The sequence below is a fragment of the Haliotis rubra genome, unplaced genomic scaffold (assembly GCF_003918875.1).
Source record: "Haliotis rubra isolate DU_JTF1 unplaced genomic scaffold, ASM391887v1 Scf224, whole genome shotgun sequence".
Lineage (NCBI taxonomy): Eukaryota > Metazoa > Mollusca > Gastropoda > Lepetellida > Haliotidae > Haliotis > Haliotis rubra.
Genome location: NW_025766270.1, coordinates 923388 through 949349, shown reverse-complemented (window position 1 = coordinate 949349; position 25962 = coordinate 923388). Strand labels below are relative to the sequence as shown.

Sequence of the window (25962 nt, the reverse complement as noted above, 5' to 3'; positions counted from 1 at the left end):
CAGAGATCCTGAACCTGGGGAAATCTATACTTGCTTCATTTAGGGCTTTAGCATTGCAGGGAGGGCTAGGCTGTAGGGAAAATGATGTGGTTCAGGGACTGTGAGACAGACTATATAAATGTGTGTAGGACGTGTAGTGAAATATATGTGTGGAAAACAGGCTGAATGGTGCCTAGCTGTAACTTTCTTTTCACGGCAAAAACATTACAATAGACAAATAATTGCAGTGTGTCTATGCAATTAGTATTTATTTGTATTATTCAACATTTAGTTCAGTGTAGTGAATATCATTTGGGGTGAAATTGTTTGTGGTCCGATCTGCAGGTCACACCAACTCACCATTATTTACAGCAACACAGACCAGACTGACATTACTTGAGAGAATGAAAACCTTGCTTTCTTTGTTTGCTAAAAATTGAGTCATTGCTGTGGTTATTTCACCATTCAGTGATTTGAAATTGTGACCTGTCAAACTGTTACATTCATGAAAAACATTACTAGATACATGTAGTAAAAAACCCTCAAGAATAATCAGATTTGTTATAATACTTGGTAGAATAATTGTTTCAGAAGCCAGGAGTTGATAACGTGGGGCAGTGTTCACTGAACTAGCTGATCACAAGAGCAAAGTTAAAACATTTGTTTGTGTGAAGTTATTTTAAAAAACAATCACCCACAACAATATGGGTTACAGTGTTTAAAACATGTTCTTGGTAATGGGAAACTTCTAAAATTATCAAACACACCTTGTCCAGTAACTATTACTACAAAAGTGAAAGTTTCTTTGTTCTTGATTTCTAAGATCACTGTATATGGTTTCAATAAGTGCCCTGTCAGCCCTTATTCTGAAACACACAGGTCACTTATTACAGAAGATACAGTATCTGAACAGCTGTTCAAAGAGACATTAAACCCGGCATGTCTACTCATGCTCATAGATCCAGAATTCTCTTATTCAACAGACAAATGTTCTGTGTGTTGTTATAGAATATAGCCTGCTTGGTCATGGCATCGGTGAAGTTATTTTTAGTCATTCACACTAAGCATTATGTTGCCTGTTTTATGTTCATTGGCTGCTTCTCATCAATTGTTCCATTGTTTTTGTTATTTGCAGTGGGGGGAAAACTAAGGTCTTATAAACACCTATGATGTTGCAAAATTGAAGATGTGACATCATTCCCCAATCTAGATTAACAGAGCTCAGGTTTCACTTGTGATTTGGGGGCGGTGAGGTAGCCTAGTGGTTAAAGTGTTTGCTTGTCATGCCAAATACCCAGGTTCGATTCCCAAAATGGGTACAATGTGTGACGCCAATTTCTGGTGTCCCCTGCCATGATATTGCTGGAATATTGCTAATAGGAGCATAAAACCATACTCACTCACTCACTCACTCACTCACTTGTGATGGGAAAGGATTTTTAAAAAAAAAAATTCTAAGAAAGGAATAAGAATGTATGTTTTGTTTTTGTGGAAAGTATGCAAAAGTTAGTGTGCAATTCTAAGAGATTGCGTTGAGATATGTGTGTGTGAGTTGAGTTAGTCCATCATGACTATTGAGAATATGTTATAGTTATTTGAGAATTGTGCCATTTGAAGGAGAAACTGAGCTGAGTGATTTGTTTGTATAGTAGGCAGTTAGCCAGCATCTCTGTGATTTAGGCATTTGATAATCAGGCTGAGGAGTTAACTGCAGAGAATAATTGGACGCTATAAACGTCAGTGGTGTACATTTCTGGTTAAGTTGGCAGATTGCAGTGAAAACGACTGATATGTGCGGAAATATTCACATATTACCCGCTGGTAAAGACGGTATCTTTGAAAATCCAAACAAGATTATTCTGTTTAATGTGAACTTGTTATTTAGGTATTTACTTTGATGAGAAACAGTTGTTTTTGCCAACAGACTTGTGTTTCCCATCAGAGATCTGAAGAGTCTGTGACTCCTGTGATAAGGATTAGCTGTACAGTTTGTCTTCACATGGCACCATCACAAGCTTCCAGCTGCTGGATTCAGCACTAAAGTGACAACAGAATTAGTAGCCTGGTGTGCTTATCTGTGGATGTGTGAGTTACTCTGTGACTGAATGTCATGGCTCTTGTTTCTGGAGTACCTGGCACTTTAGAGGGTACAGATAGTGGCTTTATCAGGGATCAGGTGGTCATTGTTACTGGAGAGTACCTGAGTAGAGGCACTTTAGAGGGTACAGATAGTGGCTTTATCAGGGATCAGGTGGTCATTATTGCTGGAGAGTACCTGAGTAGAGGCACTTTAGAGGGTACAGATAGTGACTTTATCAGGGATCAGGTGGTCATTATTACTGGAGAGTACCTGAGTAGAGGCACTTTAGAGGGTACAGATAGTGACTTTATCAGGGATCAGGTGGTCATTATTGCTGGAGAGTACCTGAGTAGAGGCACTTTAGAGGGTACAGATAGTGACTTTATCAGGGATCAGGTGGTCATTATTACTGGAGAGTACCTGAGTAGAGGCACTCTTTTAGAGGGTACAGATAGTGACTTTATCAGGGATCAGGTGGTCATTATTGCTGGAGAGTACCTGAGTGGAGGCACTTTAGAGGGTACAGATAGTGACTTTATCAGGGATCAGGTGGTCATTATTGCTGGAGAGTACCTGAGTGGAGGCACTTTAGAGGGTACAGATAGTGGCTTTATCAGGGATCAGGTGGTCATTATTACTGGAGAGTACCTGAGTGGAGGCACTTTAGAAGGTACAGATAGTGGCTTTATCAGGGATCAGGTGGTCATTATTGCTGGAGAGTACCTGAGTAGAGGCACTTTAGAGGGTACAGATAGTGGCTTTATCAGGGATCAGGTGGTCATTATTACTGGAGAGTACCTGAGTAGAGGCACTTTAGAGGGTACAGATAGTGACTTTATCAGGGATCAGGTGGTCATTATTACTGAGAGTACCTGAGTAGAGGCACTTTAGAGGGTACAGATAGTGGCTTTATCAGGGATCAGGTGGTCATTATTACTGAGAGTACCTGAGTGAAGGCACTTTAGAGGGTACAGAGAGTGGCTTTATCAGGGAATCAGGTGGTCATTATTGCTGGAGAGTACCTGAGTAGAGGCACTTTAGAGGGTACAGATAGTGACTTTATCAGGTATCAGGTGTTCATTATTGCTGCTGGAGAGTACCTGAGTGGAGTCACTTTAGAGGGTACAGATAGTGGCTTTATCAGGGATCAGGTGGTCGTTATTACTGGAGAGTGTGGAGAGTACCTGAGTAGAGGCACTTTAGAGGGTACAGATAGTGGCTTTATCAGGAATCAGGTGGTCATTATTACTGGAGAGTGTGGAGAGTGCCTGAGTGGAGTCACTTTAGAGGGTACAGATAGTGACTTTATCAGGGATCAGGTGGTCATTATTACTGGAGAGTACCTGAGTAGAGGCACTTTAGAGGGTACAGATAGTGCCTTTATCAGGAATCAGGTGGTCATTATTACTGGAGAGGACCTGAGTAGAGGCACTTTAGAGGGTACAGATAGTGACTTTATCAGGGATCAGGTGGTCATTATTACTGGAGAGTACCTGAGTGAAGGCACTTTAGAGGGTACAGAGAGTGCCTTTATCAGGAATCAGGTGGTCATTATTGCTAGAGGGTACCTGAGTAGAGGCACTTTAGAGGGTACAGATAGTGACTTTATCAGGTATCAGGTGTTCATTATTGCTGGAGAGCGTGGAGAGTACCTGAGTGGAGTCACTTTAGAGGGTACAGATAGTGGCTTTATCAGGGATCAGGTGGTCGTTATTACTGGAGAGTGTGGAGAGTACCTGAGTAGAGGCACTTTAGAGGGTACAGATAGTGGCTTTATCAGGAATCAGGTGGTCATTATTACTGGAGAGTGTGGAGAGTGCCTGAGTGGAGTCACTTTAGAGGGTACAGATAGTGACTTTATCAGGGATCAGGTGGTCGTTATTACTGGAGAGTGTGGAGAGTACCTGAGTAGAGGCACTTTAGAGGGTACAGATAGTGGCTTTATCAGGAATCAGGTGGTCGTTATTACTGGAGAGTACCTGAGTAGAGGCACTTTAGAGGGTACAGATAGTGACTTTATCAGGGATCAGGTGGTCGTTATTACTGGAGAGTACCTGAGTGAAGGCACTTTAGAGGGTACAGAAAGTGGCTTTATCAGGGATCAGGTGTTCATTATTGCTGGAGAGCGTGGAGAGTACCTGAGTAGAGGCACTTTAGAGGGTACAGATAGTGGCTTTATCAGGGATCAGGTGGTCGTTATTACTGGAGAGTACCTGAGTAGAGGCACTTTAGAGGGTACAGATAGTGACTTTATCAGGGATCAGGTGGTCGTTATTACTGGAGAGTACCTGAGTGAAGGCACTTTAGAGGGTACAGAAAGTGGCTTTATCAGGGATCAGGTGGTCATTATTGCTGGAGAGCGTGGAGAGTACCTGAGTGGAGCCACTTTAGAGGGTACAGAGAGTGGCTTTATCAGGAATCAGGTGGTCATTATTGCTGGAGAGTGTGGAGAGTGCCTGAGTAGAGGCACTTTAGAGGGTACAGATAGTGACTTTATCAGGAATCAGGTGGTCATTATTGCTGGAGGTACCTGAGTAGAGGCACTTTAGAGGGTACAGATAGTGGCTTTATCAGGGATCAGGTGGTCATTATTACTGGAGAGTGTGGAGAGTACCTGAGTGGAGTCACTTTAGAGGGTACAGAAAGTGGCTTTATCAGGAATCAGGTGGTCATTATTGCTGGAGAGTGGGGAGAGTGCCTGAGTAGAGGCACTTTAGAGGGTACAGATAGTGACTTTATCAGGAATCAGGTGGTCATTATTGCTGGAGAGTGTGGAGAGTGCCTGAGTAGAGTCACTTTAGAGAGTACAGATAGTGGCTTTATCAGGAATCAGGTGGTCATTATTGCTGGAGAGTGTGGAGAGTACCTGAGTTGGAGGCACTTTAGAGGGTACGGATAGTGGCTTTATCAGGGATCAGGTGGTCATTGTTACTGGAGAGTGTGGAGAGAACCTGAGTGGAGGCACTTTAGAGGGTACAGATAGTGGCTTTATCAGGAATCAGGTGGTCATTATTACTGGAGAGCGTGGAGAGTACCTGAGTAGAGGCACTTTGGAGGGTACAGATAGTGGCTTTATCAGGAATCAGGTGGTCATTATTACTGGAGAGTACCTGAGTGGAGGCACTTTAGAGGGTACAGATAGCTTTATCAGGGATCAGGTGGTCATTGTTACTGGAGAGTGTGGAGAGTACCTGAGTGGAGGCACTTTAGAGGGTACAGATAGTGACTTTATCAGGAATCAGGTGATCATTATTACTGGAGAGTGTGGAGAGTACCTAAGTGGAGCCACTTTAGAGGGTACAGATAGTAACTTTATCAGGAATCAGGTGATCATTATTACTGGAGAGTACCTGAGTGGAGACAATTTAGAGGGTACAGATAGTGGCTTTATCAGGAATCAGGTGGTCATTATTGCTGGAGAGTGTGGAGAGTACCTGAGTGGAGTCACTTTGGAGGGTACAGATAGTGACTTTATCAGGAATCAGGTGGTCATTATTACTGGAGAGTACCTGAGTGAAGGCAATTTAGAGGGTACAGATAGTGACTTTATCAGGGATCAGGTGGTCATTATTGCTGGCTTTATCAGGAATCAGGTGAGAGTACCTGAGTAGGGAGGCACTTTAGAGGGTACAGATAGTGGCTTTATCAGGAATCAGGTGGTCATTATTACTGGAGAGTGTGGAGAGTACCTGAGTGGAGGCACTTTAGAGGGTACAGATAGTGGCTTTATCAGGAATCAGGTGGTCATTATTACTGGAGAGTGTGGAGAGTACCTGAGTGGAGGCACTTTAGAGGGTACAGATAGTGGCTTTATCAGAATCAGGTGGCTTTATACTGGAGAGTGTGGAATCAGGTGGTCATTATTACTGGAGAGTGTGGATAGTGGCCAGGAATCAGAGTGGTCATTATCACTGGAGAGGTACAGATAGTGGCTTTATCAGGAATCAGGTGGTCATTATTACTGGAGAGTGTACCTGAGTGGAGGCACTTTAGAGGGTACAGATAGTGGCTTTATCAGGAATCAGGTGGTCATTATTACTGGAGAGTGTGAAGTACCTGAGTACCTGAGTGAGTGGCAGGTGGTCTTTAGAGGGTACAGATAGATAGTGCCTTTATCAGGAATCAGGTGGTCATTATTACTGGAGAGTGTGGAGTAGTAGAGGCCTGAGGTACAGATAGGCACTTTAGAGGCCTGGTACACAGACAGTGACTTTATCAGGGATCAGGTGGTCATTATTACTGGAGAGTGTGGAGAGTACCTGAGTAGAGGCACTTTAGAGGGTACAGATAGTGACTTTATCAGGGATCAGGTGGTCATTATTACTGGAGAGTACCTGAGTAGAGGCACTTTAGAGGGTACAGATAGTGGCTTTATCAGGAATCAGGTGTTCATTATTGCTGGAGAGTGTGGAGAGTACCTGAGAGGAGGCACTTTAGAGGGTACAGATAGTGCCTTTATCAGGAATCAGGTGGTCATTATTACTTGAGAGTACCTGAGTCGGAGGCAATTTAGAGGGTACAAAAAGTGGCTTTATCAGGGATCAGGTGGTCATTATTTCTGGAGAGTGTGAAGGGTACCTGAGTAGAGGCACTTTAGAGGGTAGAGATAGCTTTATCAGGGATCAGGTGGTCATTATTGCTGGAGAGTGTGGAGAGTTCTTGAGAGGGAAGCATGCATGTTTAAAAGATTCATCTTTAGTCTCTCATTCAGTGTTTTTGTGTCCCACTTTCAGCCTTCACATACAGTAAAACATCACAGCTTATCTCACTTACTCGCTAGTAACAATAAGTTATGACCCTGCTATATACAGTATATATTCAGTAAATAAGGAAGTGTTTAGTGTGTCCTCACAGGCTTTCCATGTGCATCCACAGATTGATATTGCTGAAGAAGCAGATTCTGTTCTTGAACATGTCAGCAACTACCTCCAGCAGAATGTAGAGTGGAATTACAACATATCTATCTACATCATTGGATTCAGAGATGTAACAAAGTTACATGTGCACACTTGTAGCTATGTCTGAAAATATTTGAGGACACTCAACATTTCTATAGCATATGTCACACACATGTGTAAATAGGAATATTCTTATTGTATATAGCTGACAGCAGGGAGTTAGTTATGTAGCACTGAAGAATCTGAAACACTTTCAAAAAGAATGTCCAGAAATATATATCCAGTGTAATGAATCATCTATGATATGATTTTGGTGGTAACAAAATGTGAGAAGCACTTCTTGTGACATGAAGTAGCAGCGCTGAGAGTAGCGGAACGGATACTAGGTGTCAAGGCTACATTGTAGGAGGAGCATGGTATAGTCATGTGGTTTGGTACTTTGATTGGGGATGACTCACCCTCACCGTCAGACCATCACCACAGACCAGCTTGCGTCATAGCCAGCGCACAAGGAATTGCTAGCTAGCACTTCCCATTATTGATGGCAGTGCACAATTGTAAAGTGTAAGTGAAGCCATGCTCGTGTCCCTTCTCATGGCCTGTTGTGCATTGATGCTTTCACAAACCTTTCATTATCAGTTTTGGATATATGCTTATATAAACCTTTCATTATCAGTTTTCGATACATGCTTATATAAACCTTTCATTATCATTTTTGGATATATGCTTACATAAACCTTTCATGATCATTTTTGGATGTTTGCTTATATAAACCTTTCATGATCATTTTTGGATGTTTGCTTATATAAACCTATCATGATCATTTTTGGATGTTTGCTTATATAAACCTTTCATTATCATTTTTGGATGTATGCTTATATAAACCTTTCATTATCATTTTTGGATGTATGCTTATATAAACCTTTCATTATCATTTTTGGATGTATGCTTATATAAACCTTTCATTATGTTTATATGCTTATATAAACCTTTCATTATCAGTTTTGAATATAAGCTTTATGTAAGCCTTTCATGGGCTGTTGTGCATCAATGCCTATATAAACCTTCTGTGGGATGTTGTGTTTTGATGCTTATATATACCTTTCATGAACTGTTATGCATATATGCTTGTATGAAAGTGTCATGGTCTCTTCTGATATATATGCTTGTATGAAAGTGTCATGGTCTGTTGTGCATATATATGCTTGTATGAAAGTGTCATGGTCTGTTGTGCATATATATGCTTGTATGAAAGTGTCATGGTCTGTTGTGCATATATATGCTTGTATGAAAGTGTCATGGTCTGTTGTGCATATATATGCTTGTATGAAAGTGTCATGGTCTGTTGTGCATGTATATGCTTGTATGAAAGTGTCATGGTCTGTTGTGCATATATATGCTTGTATGAAAGTGTCATGGCCTGTTGTGCATGTATATGCCTGTATGAAAGTGTCATGGTCTCTTCTGATATATATGCTTGTATGAAAGTGTCATGGTCTGTTGTGCATATATATGCTTGTATGAAAGTGTCATGGTCTGTTGTGCATATATATGCTTGTATGAAAGTGTCATGGTCTGTTGTGCATATATATGCTTGTATGAAAGTGTCATGGTCTCTTCTGATATATATGCTTGTATGAAAGTGTCATGGTCTGTTGTGCATATATATGCTTGTATGAAAGTGTCATGGTCTGTTGTGAATATATATGCTTGTATGAAAGTGTCATGGTCTGTTGTGCATGTATATGCTTGTATGAAAGTGTCATGGTCTGTTGTGCATATATATGCTTGTATGAAAGTGTCATGGTCTGTTGTGCATGTATATGCTTGTATGAAAGTGTCATGGTCTGTTGTGCATATATATGCTTGTATGAAAGTGCCATGGCCTGTTGTGCATGTATATGCTTGTATGAAAGTGTCATGGTCTGTTGTGCATATATATGCTTGTATGAAAGTGTCATGGTCTGTTGTGCATGCTTGTATGAAAGTGTCATGGTCTGTTGTGCATATATATGCTTGTATGAAAGTGTCATGATCTGTTGTGCATATATGGCCATATTGTGCATTGATGCTTTATAGACCTTTCATGAACTGTTGTGCTTATGTGCTTATTTAAACCTGTCATGGGCTGTAGTGCTTTGATGCTTATATATTAAACCTTTCATGAACTGTTTCCAGTCACATCCATATCTCAAAGTTTACAGTTTCATTGACATTTTATCTGTCCTAGTCCTCACTGATCTCTTTAGCATAAGCCCTATATTTTCAGTTTTGACCTATGGTCTAAGACATTTTCATCGATGATGACATATGGCCTAGTGATGTGGCCTGTGTCATATGTTCCTGTATTGTAGCTCGCTGACTTGGTTGACACATGTCATTGTATCCCAATTGTGTAGATCAATGTTCGTGTTGTTGATCACTGGATTGTCTGGTCCAGACTCGATTATTTACAGACTGCCACCATATAGCTGGAATATTGCTGAGTGCGGCATAAAACTTAACTCACTCACTCCTATATTGTATCATATATCTTATTATGAAGATATATATTTCCAACATTGTTACCAGCCATGGCACCCAAATTTGGATGAAACTGTATTGTTCCAAATTGGCAGCTTATATTTTCTGATTTTGAGAGTTATTTTAACTTTGCAGTCAATGCAGAAATGTCAAATTATATAGAATACAGAATGTTTGTCAATATTTATATTCATGGATCGAGGGGCTGAAGATAGTTTTGAGGGTAACCTATCCTAACCCTAACACAGCCAACTCTTAGGATCAAAGAGGCATGTGTGATTTATGAAGATATATCTAGTGTTCTGACACTATTGGCATGCTTGGGTGGCAGACAGATCTTATATCCACTCCTGACTGCATTTACAAGAAATAGGAACTCTTCAGTTCCAATCTGGATTTTTAATTTAAAATAGCTGTTGAATATTGTCTTCTGCACAGGTTTTGATAAATCCCTGCAAGCCTTTACAAGTATCTTTTTCTTTGGTCATTCCCTGACAGATAATGGGTCCTTGATATACTGTGTACCATACTGCTATGTTTCTACTGAAATACACAAAGAAAGTAGCTGTCTGTCTGCATCTATGAAAACTGACTATATATGTTTTAATCTTACTACCTGTGTTGTGTCTTGGCAGAGTTTGGAGGAGAAGGAGCGACAGCTTCTGCACGAGTTGCAGCAGCTAAACATGGCCATGAGTGACGAGCATAAACAGGACGACAATGACAACAATCATCCTCATCAACATGATCTCACCCATCACCAGCAACAACAAGAACAACAGCTGCTCACACAGCAACATCAACAATCTAGTCGTCGTCATCCAGACACCTCAGGTGTGTCTGTCATCCACCATCTTCTTACACCATCATCCCGGCAACCTCAGATTCCTTACCAGCGTCAGCTTCCCGGTGTGACTATATCTAACATTAGTACCACACTAACACACAGCTCAGTGACTCAGGGATTACAACTGGGTGTTCCAAGTGACATCAACTCCAATGTGACACGAGTGGCTCCAGGTCCTTGTCCACCTGCACCAGCAGAGAGTCAGTTGGGTGGCATCCAGGTGACTCAGTCACAGATCCAGCAGCAACTCCTGGCTGTCCAACAGAGCCAGCTGGAGCTACTGAGAGTGCAACAGCAATTGGAACAGAGGCTGAGGCAGAGTCAGATGTCTTGTGGAGCCCAACCTGACCAGTCTGAGCACAACAACAACACAGATCTCAAGTGCAATACACAGAGCATTCCTCCATGTGCCCCGAACAGGGTCCATCACAGCCAGCCTGCAGGCAGGAGCAGACTCAGATGAAATCTGGGGACATTAATGACAATTACCAGCAATCCTCATCAGCAGGAGCTGCACCTCATCTTGTGACTGACTCATGTGACTCAGATGAAGAAGTCAAGTCTATGACAACCTCCTCGAGTGCCGTCCACGCAGGTCGTGGGCTGCAGTCTACACAATCTGACTTTTCCTTGTCTTCCAGTAGTAAGCGTGAGTGTATATCTAACATTGAACAAAGTGTCCAATCCAAGTCTCATGAATCCGGTGATGTGTCTAGTGAGGGGCGACACGTGTCCTCAACTTCTGAACAATTTTCACAGGGAAGCAGTGAAAATGTGCAAGAATCTGTGACCCATGATTCCAGTGCTCCTCTCAGCCCGAGGGCACCCTGCAAGCTACCTCTGTTGAGAGAAGAGCTGGAACTGACACCAGATGTTGTCAGTGGCACCAGAAAGACCCACTCTCCTGTCCCTGTCACATCCATAGCCCTGGGTTTGTCCATGCCACAACCCAACCGACCATCTCAGGCAACCTTCGAGGAGCACTCTCCTCCCACAATCACGCCTCCAATATGGACACCTCTAGCTCTCAAAGTGGCAGCTAGTCGATCATCCCCAAAGGGAGACGACTCTAATGTTCCATCACTCAAACTGGATGAGGAATCTGTGTGTTCTGATGAGAGGGAAATTCCAGATTCTTCAAGTGAACCTTCTGAAACCTGTAAGCGTCAGTGTGTTGAAGTCTCAGAAGAGTCAAGGTTCAGGAGTATCCTGCAGGAAACAAAATCGTCTGCCTTTGATCAGGTCGTCCCTGCATCGGTGACCCTTGTGACTTCCAGTTTGACCTCTGTGACCCTAAGTGCAACCTCTCCCCTGCCAGCCAAGCAGGCGCGACATGTACCGAGTGACTCAGACATTTACCTTGATGCACTCTTGGATGATGAGTGTGCTTTGTTCACTTGTCGATTACAAACGTTCTTCAGGGATGTATCAGAACCAGAGCGTGGTGTGCAGGATCCTGTAGCTCGGACACTGATGGAGGGAGATGATATGGTAAGTTACACATGTCAGAGACTGACTGTCTGACTGATTGTCTTCGTTTGAGGTCAACGAACAATTGTGATTTTAGAATTGTATAGTTCTGAGGTTAAAAATTATTAGTCAGTCTTTCATTTCAGTTTAAATATTTAACATTATATTTAGAGACAGTAGATTCTACGACTCAGTCTAAGAGGAAGGAAATTCGCTTGAACCATTTCAAATTTCTTCTTTCCAGCATTTTGTGCCGATCCATGATGACCTAGTGACAACTACTACACTTGAGGGTTCAGCTTTCTCAGCCTACTCCCCGGTTTGACTTGTGACATCAGTTGTCCTCAAATGATCTTGACTACAATGATCTTGACATTCTCCCGTTCTCAATGATCTCATGTTGGCCCTCGCCACCAGCCATTGTTTTGTCAGCGTCTCAGGCGCTATATAGATTTGGTTGATATATTGTTTATTATGTAATTTTGATATGGCATTTTGAATAATTGTGAAGTGTTTTTATTGTCCTGATTATGTTCTGCCATGATTATGAAGCCACATTTTCCACTCTGACTTGAGCTGGTGTGTAAGGGTTGAAAGTGTTCCTCAGAACTGATGTCATCAAGCAGTCGACTTTGCCTAAAGATGTGTGATAATGTTTGAAAAATAATCAAAACAGGATGGGGAAAACCCCAACCACATGTCTCTTACATATCTACTGAAAGAAAGCTGGTCAGTTTATCAGCAATACAGGTGCCACAGCCTGCTGTATGGCACGACTCCACTACATCACCTCCACCTTCTGAACCCATTCTGTCATGACACACCATCATTTATAGTATCACAAATGGGGCATTGAAATAGTTTGGGTTATTTGAATTTAATTCAAAACTGTTTCCTTGTTCCATTACTTACTGCCAGTTTCTTAACTTTTCTATAATTTTAGAGTTTAGAATTTCTTGTGGTAATTTTGTAAACTTTAACAAAGCATGCACTCAGATACCATTTTACACAATTTGGGCATGGGGAAATTTTTATTATCAATATGTATTACTATCTCGTTAAAACTGGATATGACACTGAAACCTTGCAGGGACTGTCCTGTCATATGTGATTGGTACAACACAGAAAGGTATTGACCCGTCCTTTATTCTTTATTCCGGTACATCGGTGTGGGCCATCGCCCTATGTACAACATGATCCATATACAGTATTACATAATTTTACAAAACTACTTATGCAAGTGCTTTAAGGCGGAGATTTGAGGCATGGAAGATATAACAGGCTAGGTTTTTAGTGACAGGTTCTTGTTGAGAAGACAAAGTATATTAAACTTAGCCAGTGAGAACTTCAACTTAACCCATTCATACCTACGTAGATATTACTGCCACCAGTGTATAACCACCACCCCAGCACTAGTAGCAGTAGAATACCCCTGTTATACCACAAGGAACATCACTGGACGCTGCAACATAGTCGTACATACTGTAACTGTATCATCATTGTGTCCATGTGGATGCTACATCCACCAGATGAGACAGATAGAGTTGATCGCCTTCTAAGTAGCGACAGAGTGTTGACTATGCAGGTGTTTTACCCAGCAGGTTAGTACAGGTGTGTTTAATAACCTGCATGTACACACTATGTCAAATACAGACAGGCAGATGATTACCTCAACATATCTGCTCCACTGAGATTTGTTACTGTGTATTTACGATCCCTGCCTATCTGAAGCTACAAGCAGGCCATAACGTTTTGAAGGTGGCGTAATTTGATTCAGTTTCCCACTTCCCCTGCTGGTGCTGCCAGGGCATACACCTCACTGGCAGAACACACAAACATGGCAGTGCTCACGCGAATATTATTGCCTTACCCTTGGTGATACCAAGGACGTGTTTACCTGTAACATTTGTGAAAAATAAACCACTACTTCTTCAGGAAATCTGATTGTGACATAATATAATAAGTCTGACATTTGTGAATAGGTTGCCTCCCTTTCACTGGTATTTGGAAGGGTGGGATGGAGGGAGACTGAGTGAAAGGGACCACCATTCAGTGTGTACTGAATAGTGTAAACACCTGCACACTTGTGTATATTGCCTCATTCTCAGCTAGTCAGGTGGGAAATGTGGCTTTGGAGGAAAATAGGAATTACTGTCCTTGAAATATACCCCACTTCAGTCACCAGTCAATTACATCAGACACTGAGATAACAGATGTTTCAGGCAGTGTTATAACAGATGTTTCAGGCAGTGTTATAACAGATGTTTCATTGTTATAGCAGATGTTTCAGACAGCTTTATAACAGATGTTTCAGACAGTGTTGTAACATGTTTCAGACAGTTTTATAACAGATGTTTCAGTGTTATGTCAGATGTATGAGATACTTAAATAACAGTTATATCTGACAGACAGTAGCACTCTCATGAGATACAACATGGTCTAATACATAGGTTATTCCTCAGCAGTTCTTAAAGCAAGCAGTTCAGTTGTTTCTGTATGAGCTAAGCAGTCATGATTATAAACTCTCAGCAGCACCAACATGCTGCTTCATTATAAGAAAACAAAGGAAAAATCTGACAAGGCACACAAACCATGCTTGTTCTGATTCCCATGAGTTAAACACCATACCTTGAAAAATTGTAAGCATCTTTGGCCACTCTTACACCAAGGACTCGTTGATTGTTGCTGGACGATTCGTCACGGGATGATCCTCACTACACACATTGCAGTCCATGTTCACAACCGTGGAGTATTGTGGGCTGCACCACTGCTAGAATACTTTATTGATCTGTGATCACATCCCGCTGTTCATCCCCTTGTCCAGCCTCGGTGTTTCCAAACAGAGCAATTAGCAGAATTATTGTTTGCTTTCTGAAACTGTGGGAGTAGACTTATTGTTACATGGAGCTGGAGTAACTGCAGTGGGGTATGTTGAGAGGATTCATAGACCATGTTCCCTTCAAACATCAATACAGCGTGACAAAGTGGAAAACTTGGGACGTTTCGCTATGTTCTCGATGCTTGTTTTGTATAACCATACAGGGCTGGACACAGCAACTAGTCTGTAGTGAAAGTCTGGATCAACTTGTATATTTCCATAGCTACTTAATCTACAGAAACAAGTCCAGAATGAGCTGTGGACTGGTTGGCTCAGTGACGGTGTCCACCCTGCTGTGTATGTAACGAGTGACATGAAGAAACATCTCCAACTGGTTGTCACACTGTATACATGTACTGGATGTGGAAGCTCCTTGTGTGGCACCATGTACCTAACACCACGGCCCCATTCCACAAAACGATCATCGCGCTAAGATGATCGTAACTCCCGTACTTTAACATAGACTTACGACTGTCATAGCACTACGATTCGCTTTGAGGAACGGGGCCTGATCAGCAGCACTGACAAATGTGGGTGGTTGTTTCATGGGTTTCACAGTCATCATCCTTAGTCTGTATTCAACAGCCATCTGTAACATTGTTCATGAAATAGCAGATGGGTAAAGTACTCCCTGACTGATCTCATGCATGTTTTCTGGGATATCTTTTTGAAGCATTTTGCATAAATGTCACCTGGCAACTGCATGATGACAATCTCTCGTTACTTGTTATGTTCTTAATGCTCAGTGTACGCCATCTTGATCACAATTTTAATTTGAACAAGTACTTACTGTCGAAAGCCAAAACAAGGACGCTCTTGAACAGTATTTTCTGAACATGGGTAAAGTTATCGCTAATGGTAGTCTCATACATTGTTACATTCTGTGTGCTTTGTTTTGTTTTTTTTAAATAAGTACAAATATGACCTACCTACTCAGGTTTGAATAGTATTTTAGATCCCAAGATAATCCATGATTATCTTAATAAGAATGTTATAAGATTTATTGTATATGGAGTCCTAAGTGGATATTTGTCAGTATTTATCTTGAACTATTAGCCATGAAACAACCACCCAGTAATGATCTATTACTTGCTAGATGTTCATCTCATAATACAGATTTTTCATATTGTTTGACTTTTTCATGTATTTAGATACATTTAGGACATATGTGTCCTATGTGACAATGTGTTCCTTTTATGAAAATCTTCTGAGGTGAGATGTAGCAGTTATTTCATTATTCAGTAGACATTTTGTGAATGCATCTTATTTTTGTGAACGAAACACTAATTTGGTGAACATTTTTATCTCCACGTTTTCATGGCCAGGAGTTTTTTTAATCAGGGTTTGCACTAATGTGTGATTGGTTTGTTTCTATTTCTGTTGATATATGATGGTGCTGATTTTGTTTTCATGAATTACTATGTATGTGAAATTTGATTTGACCAACTATTGAGTGATGTTGGTGGCCCGCCATGTGGCTGACTGTGCCACATTGGATGTCATCACAATACCAGGGAGTACTACTACAACAGCAGCAGCAGCAACATCCTGCACGGTCATGTCACAAGCAGTTAGCGTTGATGTTGTACTGATAACTGACATATGACATTATCTATGAATACTGATGTTACACAAAGTGTGATGGTGCTGAATTTAGAGGTCTGTGAAGCTGGTACAATGCATCATACAACTTGCACATACATGTACCTGGAAAGTAATGAATCACATCTTCCTGGTATATGTTTCTATATGAACTGACTATATCTTGCCATCATGTCTTGTGTTTATTGGTTTACAGAACGCACAGGTTTGGTTTAACATGACGTGCTTGCATTGAAATACAGACACTGAAAGTGAAGACAGCGAATTATTTATTTTCGAACAGAATGTCTGGTAAAAAGTATTTGACTACTCTTTCAGTTACCTCCCAGGGGCGGTAGGATAGCCTAGTGGTTAAAAGCATTTGCTTGTCACCCTGAAGACATAGGTTCGATTTCCCACATGGGTACAGTGCGTGAAGCCCGTTTCTGGTGTCCTCCCGCCGTGATATTGCTGGAATATTGCTAACAGCGGCATAAAACTAAAAAGTCACTTCACTCCCCTGCTTCTTTGTATGTTTTGGCCAAGCCATTTGTACCACCTGGAAATACAGTGATCTTGTTGCCATTCAGCATGTTTTGGTGATATTTTAACATTAATCAAACTGTTATCAATGTCTGTGTTGACATTCCAAAAGATACAAGGAACTTTAAGATTTTTGAAAACAAAACAATGGGTAATGCTTAACGTTTTTGCGGATATACACTCTTTGTTACTTATAATTTGAAATACTTTGCAATTTTGAAGCAAATACTGGCTTGTGTTTGAGGACAACAGATGAACTAGAATTTGTCAGAAGTTTACCAGGTAAGCCATGCATCTAAGCTGATGGATTTCTTAAATCAAGAGGGGATTTTTCAGAGGTATTTTCATGTTAAGGAGTCACTTACATGCATGATTTCTTTAAGAACTTTATTAGCTTAACGGCCTGGCAGCAATACAGCCAATCATCTTGAAGCCAAAAGCAAAAGGTTTAAACATGGAAGAGTTGTTTTGAGTATTTTTCAGTCAGTTTCGTTAGGGCCAGATGGCAATTGAGGGTGAGTGGGCCATAATTTCTTGTAATTCCAAGTCAAGTCAGATCATGTAACTTGTAGAACTTACTATTTCAAAGAAAATGCTTAAATTCCAATATGAAGAGTTAAACAATGAGGCTTCTTGATATTTAGCTGTGTAAGTTCTCCAAACAGCTGCTTAGACAAACATTGCTGCTTTGTTGTCGAGGTTTCCAGCTTCTGTCTTGAGCATGCAGCTGGGGAAACTTCATTGATTTTTCTGTGGGGGCTTCAGCCTTGTGAGTGTAGAGCTTTATTCTTGTACATTCTATGAGAGCTTCATCTAAGTTCAGCACCATTCATCACCGAGTGTTGTATATAGTGTAAACCATTGTGAAATTCTGTGATGTGTTCTATAATATAGCAAGCTGCAGTGCAGCCACACTGTTGGGACTTCTGGACATGCGAAGGGCAACTGGTACCAACAATATTGGGAATTCTAAACAGTGATCCTATCAAATCTTCTGGGATACAAGTGTTTATATTTTTAAAAACATAGTATTTGGTATCAGATGCCTTGATTAAACATGGATATTTCCCCTCGGTTACAGGCAGTTTGGTTGTCCAACTGTATGCTGCTATTCATTAGATATGCAAGCTCAGATATATACTTGTCAATCATCCAACATACACCATATAGGGAGTACAGTCACTTGTGATGTTATTATTATGATTATAAGTATTCATTGTTGAATTTGATCTAGACCATGTGTATATCATACCCACAAATTATTTTTATATGCAACTGCAGTTACCATGGATATGAGTGATGCATTCATTGCTCATTGTTAAGGAATGTTTACAGTAACTGACGATGCAAGCGACACGATTTATTCACTCTCCACACATCACCCCCATCTTTCTCTGTTTCCATACATCTTCCCCATCTTTCTCTGTCTCCACTATTTCCATACGCCGTCCCCCATCTTTCTCTTTCTCCATACATCTTCCCCCATATTTCTCTGTCTCCATACATCTTCCCCATATTTCTCTGTCTCCATACATCTTCCCCATATTTCTGTCTCCATACATCGTCCTCCATCTTTCTGTCTCCATACATATTTCCCATCTTTCTCTGTCTCCATACATCTTCCCCATCTTTCTCTGTCTCCATTATTTCCATACATCTTCCTCTGTCTCCATACAACCTCTCCATCTTTCTCTGTCTCCATACATCTTCCCCATATTTCTCTGTCTCCATACATCTTCCCCATCTTTCTCTGTCTCCATACATCTTCCCCATCTTTCTCTGTCTCCATACATCTTCCCCATCTTTCTCTGTCTCCATACATCTTCCCCATCTTTCTGTCCCTCTCCATCTTTATTTACATCTGCTCTGTTTGTTGTGTTGATTCCTTAATGTGTCTGATACGTCAAACATTACCTTCCCCTATTGCAAGTTAGGTCCCCTCCAGCCACTACTGTGTAAGAAGTCATACAATATTGTAGTCTTTGCTTCTGTTCAAATGTTTGGTTTGCAGATTTCACTGACTGGAGTGAAAATAATATTAACATTTTCTAGAAACTGATTAACTTCTTAACTTATGCAGGATTTGGAAAAGGAGAAGACACTTGAACTTCAGAAAACAGTTATTGCTGTAACTATGACACTCCTAAAGATATTCTCAGCAGTAAATATATATATATATACTATTTACTGTAATGCTAAACACCCTGCTAAAATGATACCACTAAATTTTCCACTAAATCGACCTACCAAACACAGTTTTATGCCAAATGACATACAAATATATTAGTTCCACAAATTTATTTATATTTGGATTGAGCTGTTTGGTAAGGAAAAAATCCTTAAACTGTAAGCTTAAAAGTGTGACAGGTTAAAACATTGATCCAGGGAAGACCAAGTTCCTGCTTTGACCTGACTGATTTTCTACTTTGGCTGCTTTAAGCCACAATCAGGTATGAATATAACAGATTGCATTGCTTGGATTAGAGCAGACCAAATAGCTAAAAACTTTTTCATGTACTCACACATATCAACCTATCCAAACATCTATAGTCACTATAGTATGACCAGAAATTATTCAGAATTTTAGGAATATGTTTAATTGGATTTCTAGTATAAACAACCTTGACCAGCTATCAAGTGCTTGGTTTCATTCAAGAGAGACAACTCCGTTAATCCTTTTTCATTAGTTTGTGAAGAGTTATCCCCCTTTGTTTACTTGCTAGCAGACGACATTTTCAGTGATCCTCAGGATGGATGATTTAGAGAAGATGAAGTTGATTTTAGATCATTATAACAAGGACATCAGATCAGCTAAAGTGATTTCAAGTAGAACAGGTATCCCTTTGTCCACTGTTTATCGTGTTTTGAAAAATATTGCAAATGGATATGGCATTGAGCACCAGGGAGGCGCAGGTAGGCCCAGAAAATTGACTGTCGGTGACAGGAGGTGGCTTGGTATTCTTGTTTCTAAAAACTAACGAAGGAGTTTAGAAAACTTAAGGCTGGATATGATTGATAGAGGAACTGTGGCTGTCTGTAAGGAGACAATTAGAACTGAGCTGCATGCAATGGTTTGGCAGAAAAGTCGAGGAATTCCATCACCGATCATGAAACCTGAACAAAAGGAGCGAAGGTTGAAATGGTGCTTACAGCATAGAAATTTTAACTGGGACAATGCGATTTTCTCAGATGAAAGTTCTGTGTGGCTGTTTCCTAATACACTGAAATTTTGGACCAAACAAACTGAAAAACCTTTGTATCAGCGCCCAAAGTACAGTCCGAAATTTAACGTTTGGGGTGGCATATCTGTGTTAGGGGCAACACCCCTCTGTGTATTTGAAGGGAATATGAACAGTGAACGATAAACAGATATTCCTGAGGGACATTTACTTCCATCTGCTCACGTGTTCTATGGAAATTTTTGGATTTTCCAGCAGGACAACGACCCAAAACATCGTTCAAAGCATTCACAGGCCTGGTTTTGGACTCAAAATAGGACATTTATAGATTGGTCAAGCTATAGCCCTGACCTAAATCCAATAGAAAATGTTTGGGGACTTATGAAGGAAAGTGTCAATAAGAAAAATCTGACAAATATTGCTGAAATGAAAGAAGAGGTGGTCCGATATTGGGACAGCATGGACCACGACTTTCTAACTTCTTTGATCAGTAGTATGCCCCGCCGCATTGAAGCCAGCATTGCTGCCAGCATTGCTGCCCATGGTGACTTGACAAAATACTAACTGTTCACCTGTCTTTGAATCTGGAGTTATGTTCTGCTAATATTCACATTTAATACGTGAGTAATGAGTGAAAAAAATAAAAATCTTTACAATCTTAAATTCTCAATAATTTCTGGTTGTACTGTACATATGTATCCATGAACCACCTTGTTAGCTTGAGAACCCCCTGTAAGTCCATTCCTAATATGTGCTGTATCATAGCAAGTGTTACACGTTGCCTTAGCTTGTTGGCACATTATCAGCCTAGCATTATCATCAGCGGGAAAATCTGGAGGTAAATTCTGGTATCTGGTAAATTCAAAAGGTGATGAAACCCACAAGCTCACTGTAGTGTTATGATTCTGATTCCAAGTACATGATGACCTTAGTTAATCACGTGAACTCAAATGTTACATGCATCTCACAGATGAAACATCCCTTTCCATGAAAAGGTCACTATGAATAGCAGCACAGTGCAGACAGTATATAAAGGAGCCAATTTTACACTCACTTATCTCAGACCTTCTCCCATGTGCACAAAGCAGTCATAACACTCTTGTAAGTCTGAGGTCAAGATTCAGTGGGGTATGATGGATTCACTGCCCAGAAAAATGGTTTATTAAGTGTGCAAGATCACGTTGTGTCAACACTCTATGTTGAATGTGCTGTTTAGCATATTGCAGTTTGATTTCATTAAGACTTCAAAGTATGTTTAATCCTCAGTGATAAACAGAAACATGGTCTACATGTATACCGATAAGAGATGACATTTGCCTACTTTTTAACCTACACAGCATGTATTAGTTAAATACAATATAATCAAGTGGGATAAAATTAGAAACACACCATGCAATCTTGCACCTTGACTTTGTAATATACAGATCAAGTTTCAGATAGGTAAATGTCATTTTATAAGAATTCCACCTGTAATTTTATCTCATTTTATTAAGAAAATGTTTAATTGTTGAAATTGTACATATATATTATTAACCAGTCTGTTTCTGGGTTACTTATCGTTTAAGTGCTGAAGATCACTGCTGATACTTGGAAGCTAGCCACAGATAGTATCATTCTTGGAGGATTACTTCCTACACAAGTGCTGAATCAACAAATCAAACATATACATAAGCGTTGAATAAAATAGAACCATGCATATTCCATCAATGAATTTACAAGCCTGTAAACCTGTGAGCCTTCAAGACGTTATCTTCAATGAATGTTGCTGCCATTACTTAGCCCTTGGGACCCAAAAATGCTATCACCCCAAATTTGGTTGTTGAAAAAGAGAAACCCCCAATATGTACATGTATGTGTAGGGTTAGGTGAAGCACATTCCATGCAGCTGGGCTGGAAATGATACAAGTATGCAGGTAGCTTCATCCACGTTTCAATAAGAATGTCATCTATTGTGTTTGTTACTTTTTGGTGTTACTGTAAAATGGTTCAAACAATTATACTAATTGGATGTTTTCAATGAAAATGAAACTAATACATATTAATGAAACTTTTTCAAGTCCTAATGAATGGTTGTGAATTATTTTGTCACATTTCATAAAGCCTACCAAACATTTAACATAGATTACCCAACCCTGGCTAGTTAACCAGAACAAGTTACATTAATGGTCCAACATTAAACAAAGCTTACCAACCCAAGCAGTTAACCAGAACAAGTTATATTGATGGTCAAACATTAAACAAAGCTTACCAACCCAAGCAGTTAACTAGAACAAGTTATATTGATGGTCAAACATTAAACAAAGCTTACCAACCCAAGCAGTTAACTAGAACAAGTTATATTGATGGTCAAACATTAAACAAAGCTTACCAACCCAAGCAGTTAACTAGAACAAGTTACATTAATGGTCCAACATTAAACAAAGCTTACCAACCCAAGCAGTTAACTAGAACAAGTTATATTGATGGTCCAACATTAAACAAAGCTTACCAACCCAAGCAGTTAACCAGAACAAGTTATATTGATGGTCAAACATTAAACAAAGCTTACCAACCCAAGCAGTTAACTAGAACAAGTTATATTGATGGTCCAACATTAAACAAAGCTTACCAACCCAAGCAGTTAACTAGAACAAGTTATATTGCATTAAAGTTAACAAGCAGAACTAGAACAAGTTATATTGATGGTCAAACATTAAACAAAGCTTACCAACCCAAGCAGTTAACTAGAACAAGTTATATTAATGGTCCAACATTAAACAAAGCTTACCAACCCAAGCAGTTAACTAGAACAAGTTATATTGATGGTCCAACATTAAACAAAGCTTACCAACCCAAGCAGTTAACTAGAACAAGTTATATTGATGGTCAAACATTAAACAAAGCTTACCAACCCAAGCAGTTAACTAGAACAAGTTATATTAATGGTCCAACATTAAACAAAGCTTACCAACCCAAGCAGTTAACCAGAACAAGTTACATTAATGGTCCAACATTAAACAAAGCTTACCAACCCAAGCAGTTAACTAGAACAAGTTATATTGATGGTCCAAACATTAAACAAAGCTACCAACCAAGCAAGCAGTTAACTAGAACAAGTTATATTAATGGTCCAACATTAAACAAAGCTTACCAACCCAAGCAGTTAACTAGAACAAGTTATATTAATGGTCCAACATTAAACAAAGCTTACCAACCCAAGCAGTTAACTAGAACAAGTTATATTGATGGTCCAACATTAAACAAAGCTTACCAACCCAAGCAGTTAACCAGAACAAGTTATATTAATGGTCCAACATTAAACAAAGCTTACCAACCCAAGCAGTTAACTAGAACAAGTTATATTGATGGTCCAACATTAAACAAAGCTTACCAACCCAAGCAGTTAACTAGAACAAGTTATATTGATGGTCCAACATTAAACAAAGCTTACCAACCCAAGCAGTTAACTAGAACAAGTTACATTAATGGTCCAACATTAAACAAAGCTTACCAACAAGCAGTTAACTAGAACAAGTTATATTAATGGTCCAACATTAAACAAAGCTTACCAACCCAAGCAGTTAACTAGAACAAGTTACATTAATGGTCCAACATTAAACAAAGCTTACCAACCCAAGCAGTTAACTAGAACAAGTTATATTGATGGTCAAACATTAAACAAAGCTTACCAACCCAAGCAGTTAACTAGAACAAGTTATATTATTAATGGTCCAACATTAAACAAAGCTTACCAACCCAAGCAGTTTAATATTAATGGAACAAGTTTACAATTAATGGTCAAACATTAAACAAAGCTTACCAACCCAAGCAGTTAACTAGAACAAGTTATATTGATGGTCAAACATTAAACAAAGCTTACCAACCCAAGCAGTTAACTAGAACAAGTTATATTGATGGTCCAACATTAAACAAAGCTTACCAACCCAAGCAGTTAACTAGAACAAGTTATATTGATGGTCCAACATTAAACAAAGCTTACCAACCCAAGCAGTTAACTAGAACAAGTTATATTGATGGTCCAACATTAAACAAAGCTTACCAACCCAAGCAGTTAACTAGAACAAGTTATATTAATGGTCCAACATTAAACAAAGCTTACCAACCCAAGCAGTTAACTAGAACAAGTTATATTAATGGTCCAACATTAAACAAAGCTTACCAACCCAAGCCAAGCATGGTTAAAACAAAGCAGAACAAGTTAACCAGAACAAGTTATATTAATGGTCAAACATTAAACAAAGCTTACCAACCCAAGCAGTTAACTAGAACAAGTTATATTGATGGTCAAACATTAAACAAAGCTTACCAACCCAAGCAGTTAACTAGAACAAGTTATATTGATGGTCAAACATTTACCTAGCTTACCCAACCCTGGCTAGTTAAGTGGAACAGGTTTGTTTGTGTTTGCCTATTCCAGAGGTTGTAATAGCTCCGGTACCTGCCTGCCCTGTGTCTGCACTGATTACTTAATGCTGTAGATGTTGTGTATGGATGTATCTGTCACCCAGGGAGTCCCTTGTCTGTGATCCAGTGTGTACTATGTGATCTGTATACAACAGACCGGGAGTATCTATAGAATATATATGTACATGCCTGTCTCTAGGTATTATCACCTTTACTGTGCCGTGGTTGCCCATTTTACAACTCTATGTTAGATCTATGCACTGATCACACCAGGATTCCAGTCGGGCTTTCTGTCCAGAGTTTACTTGCATTATCTATGATTTGGAGAGACCTATTTATATTTTCTCTTTCCACTCTTAAATTAAGTGCAAATTTATGGACCTACTTTTTATGCATTTATTTAGTTGTGATGAGTTTCCGTACTGAAGTCTTGATTAAACCTCAGTAGAAGAATGATGTGGGGATTACAGTAGCAGCTTACTATTACAAGAGGGGGAACTTGCCCCAGTAGTCTTTTTACACAGCTGACAATGTATGTCAGTGGACTGAACACACCATACTCGTAAGAACTAAGCATCAGGTTGTTACACCTGACTGTGTGTCATTGTACATCGATGGTTATTACTGTCTTACTGCCACGATGTACGAGGCTCGTAGCTGTAATATTGCTGACTGCAACAAAAAGCATCCCCCATGTGTAAAAGAAACAAACTATTTTGTCTACTCATGACCAGCTTAGATCAACATCAAAACACATCTGACCAAAAACATCTGTAGGTGTAAGACGTAATCCAAGGGTGGAGAAAGCTATATATATTTTGTACCAATGTCCTCAGAGTGCTTGTTCTAGAACAGTATTATCTATTGCTCAATTAATAATGAAGAAAACATTTTCAAATTTGTTTCATGGACGGGAAAAAATTACACAGCTGTGATGAGAGCTTATGAATCAGAAGTCGGTAGTTTTGTTTTTTTTTGTAGACCAGGTTTACAGACAGTGAGGCTTGTGTCTTCCGATCACTGTGGTCAGTCCCTGGGTTGTTACCAAAGGTTGTGTGGAGACTGTTGGTTGAGCATTACTCTGTTGATAGTCCTAGCACAATGTTGATTCCCGACACACAGTAGTATCTAGTATATATCATGTTGATTATTGAAGTTTTATCATGTATGTTTTACCCTTCATGTATTCTACCATTATACAGCATTTTCTCAGTGTTAGATACTTGATGGTCGATCAAATAGATCTAGAGTGTATATAACCTAGCTATTTATAACCATAGGTGGCTGGCTCAGAAATATGAATGCTGAATAGTATAGAAGCAAAAGTTGTTAAAGGTTATATCAATAATAAATCCTAATAATTTGCCCCAATGTCAGTAGTTCTGTAATCAGAAAGGTAATGAGCAGCTGGATCGGTCATGGAGTGCCACTTACTGGTATTTTCTGAGCCACCACCGATGTACCTGCCTTGGTGTCTATAACCCTCACCAGAATCCTGACTGAAAATGGCCCCCTTCTGGTGCTTCTCCTTCAACTGTGACAATGGCACATGTCTATCATCCAGTATATCCAGTCAGTAG

At 39.9% G+C, this 25962-nt stretch overlaps 1 protein-coding gene and 1 long non-coding RNA gene across 2 annotated transcripts in view; one reads left to right on the top strand and one right to left on the bottom strand.

Annotated features, from left to right (window-relative positions):
* LOC124277603 overlaps positions 1-12821 on the top strand; it is a 105912-nt gene extending 93091 nt beyond the window's left edge. Inside the window, exons 12-13 of the mRNA XM_046713327.1 lie at positions 10116-11818; positions 12042-12821. Of these exons, the coding sequence (XP_046569283.1) occupies positions 10116-10790 (675 nt within the window). The 3' untranslated portion in view covers positions 10791-11818; positions 12042-12821. The remainder of the gene's footprint in view (positions 1-10115; positions 11819-12041) is intronic.
* Positions 1-14531, bottom strand: part of LOC124277604 — a 50378-nt gene extending 35847 nt beyond the window's left edge. Inside the window, exon 1 of the long non-coding RNA XR_006898869.1 lies at positions 14426-14531. This is a non-coding gene — a long non-coding RNA (uncharacterized LOC124277604). The remainder of the gene's footprint in view (positions 1-14425) is intronic.
* Positions 14532-25962: the final 11431 nt, after the last annotated feature.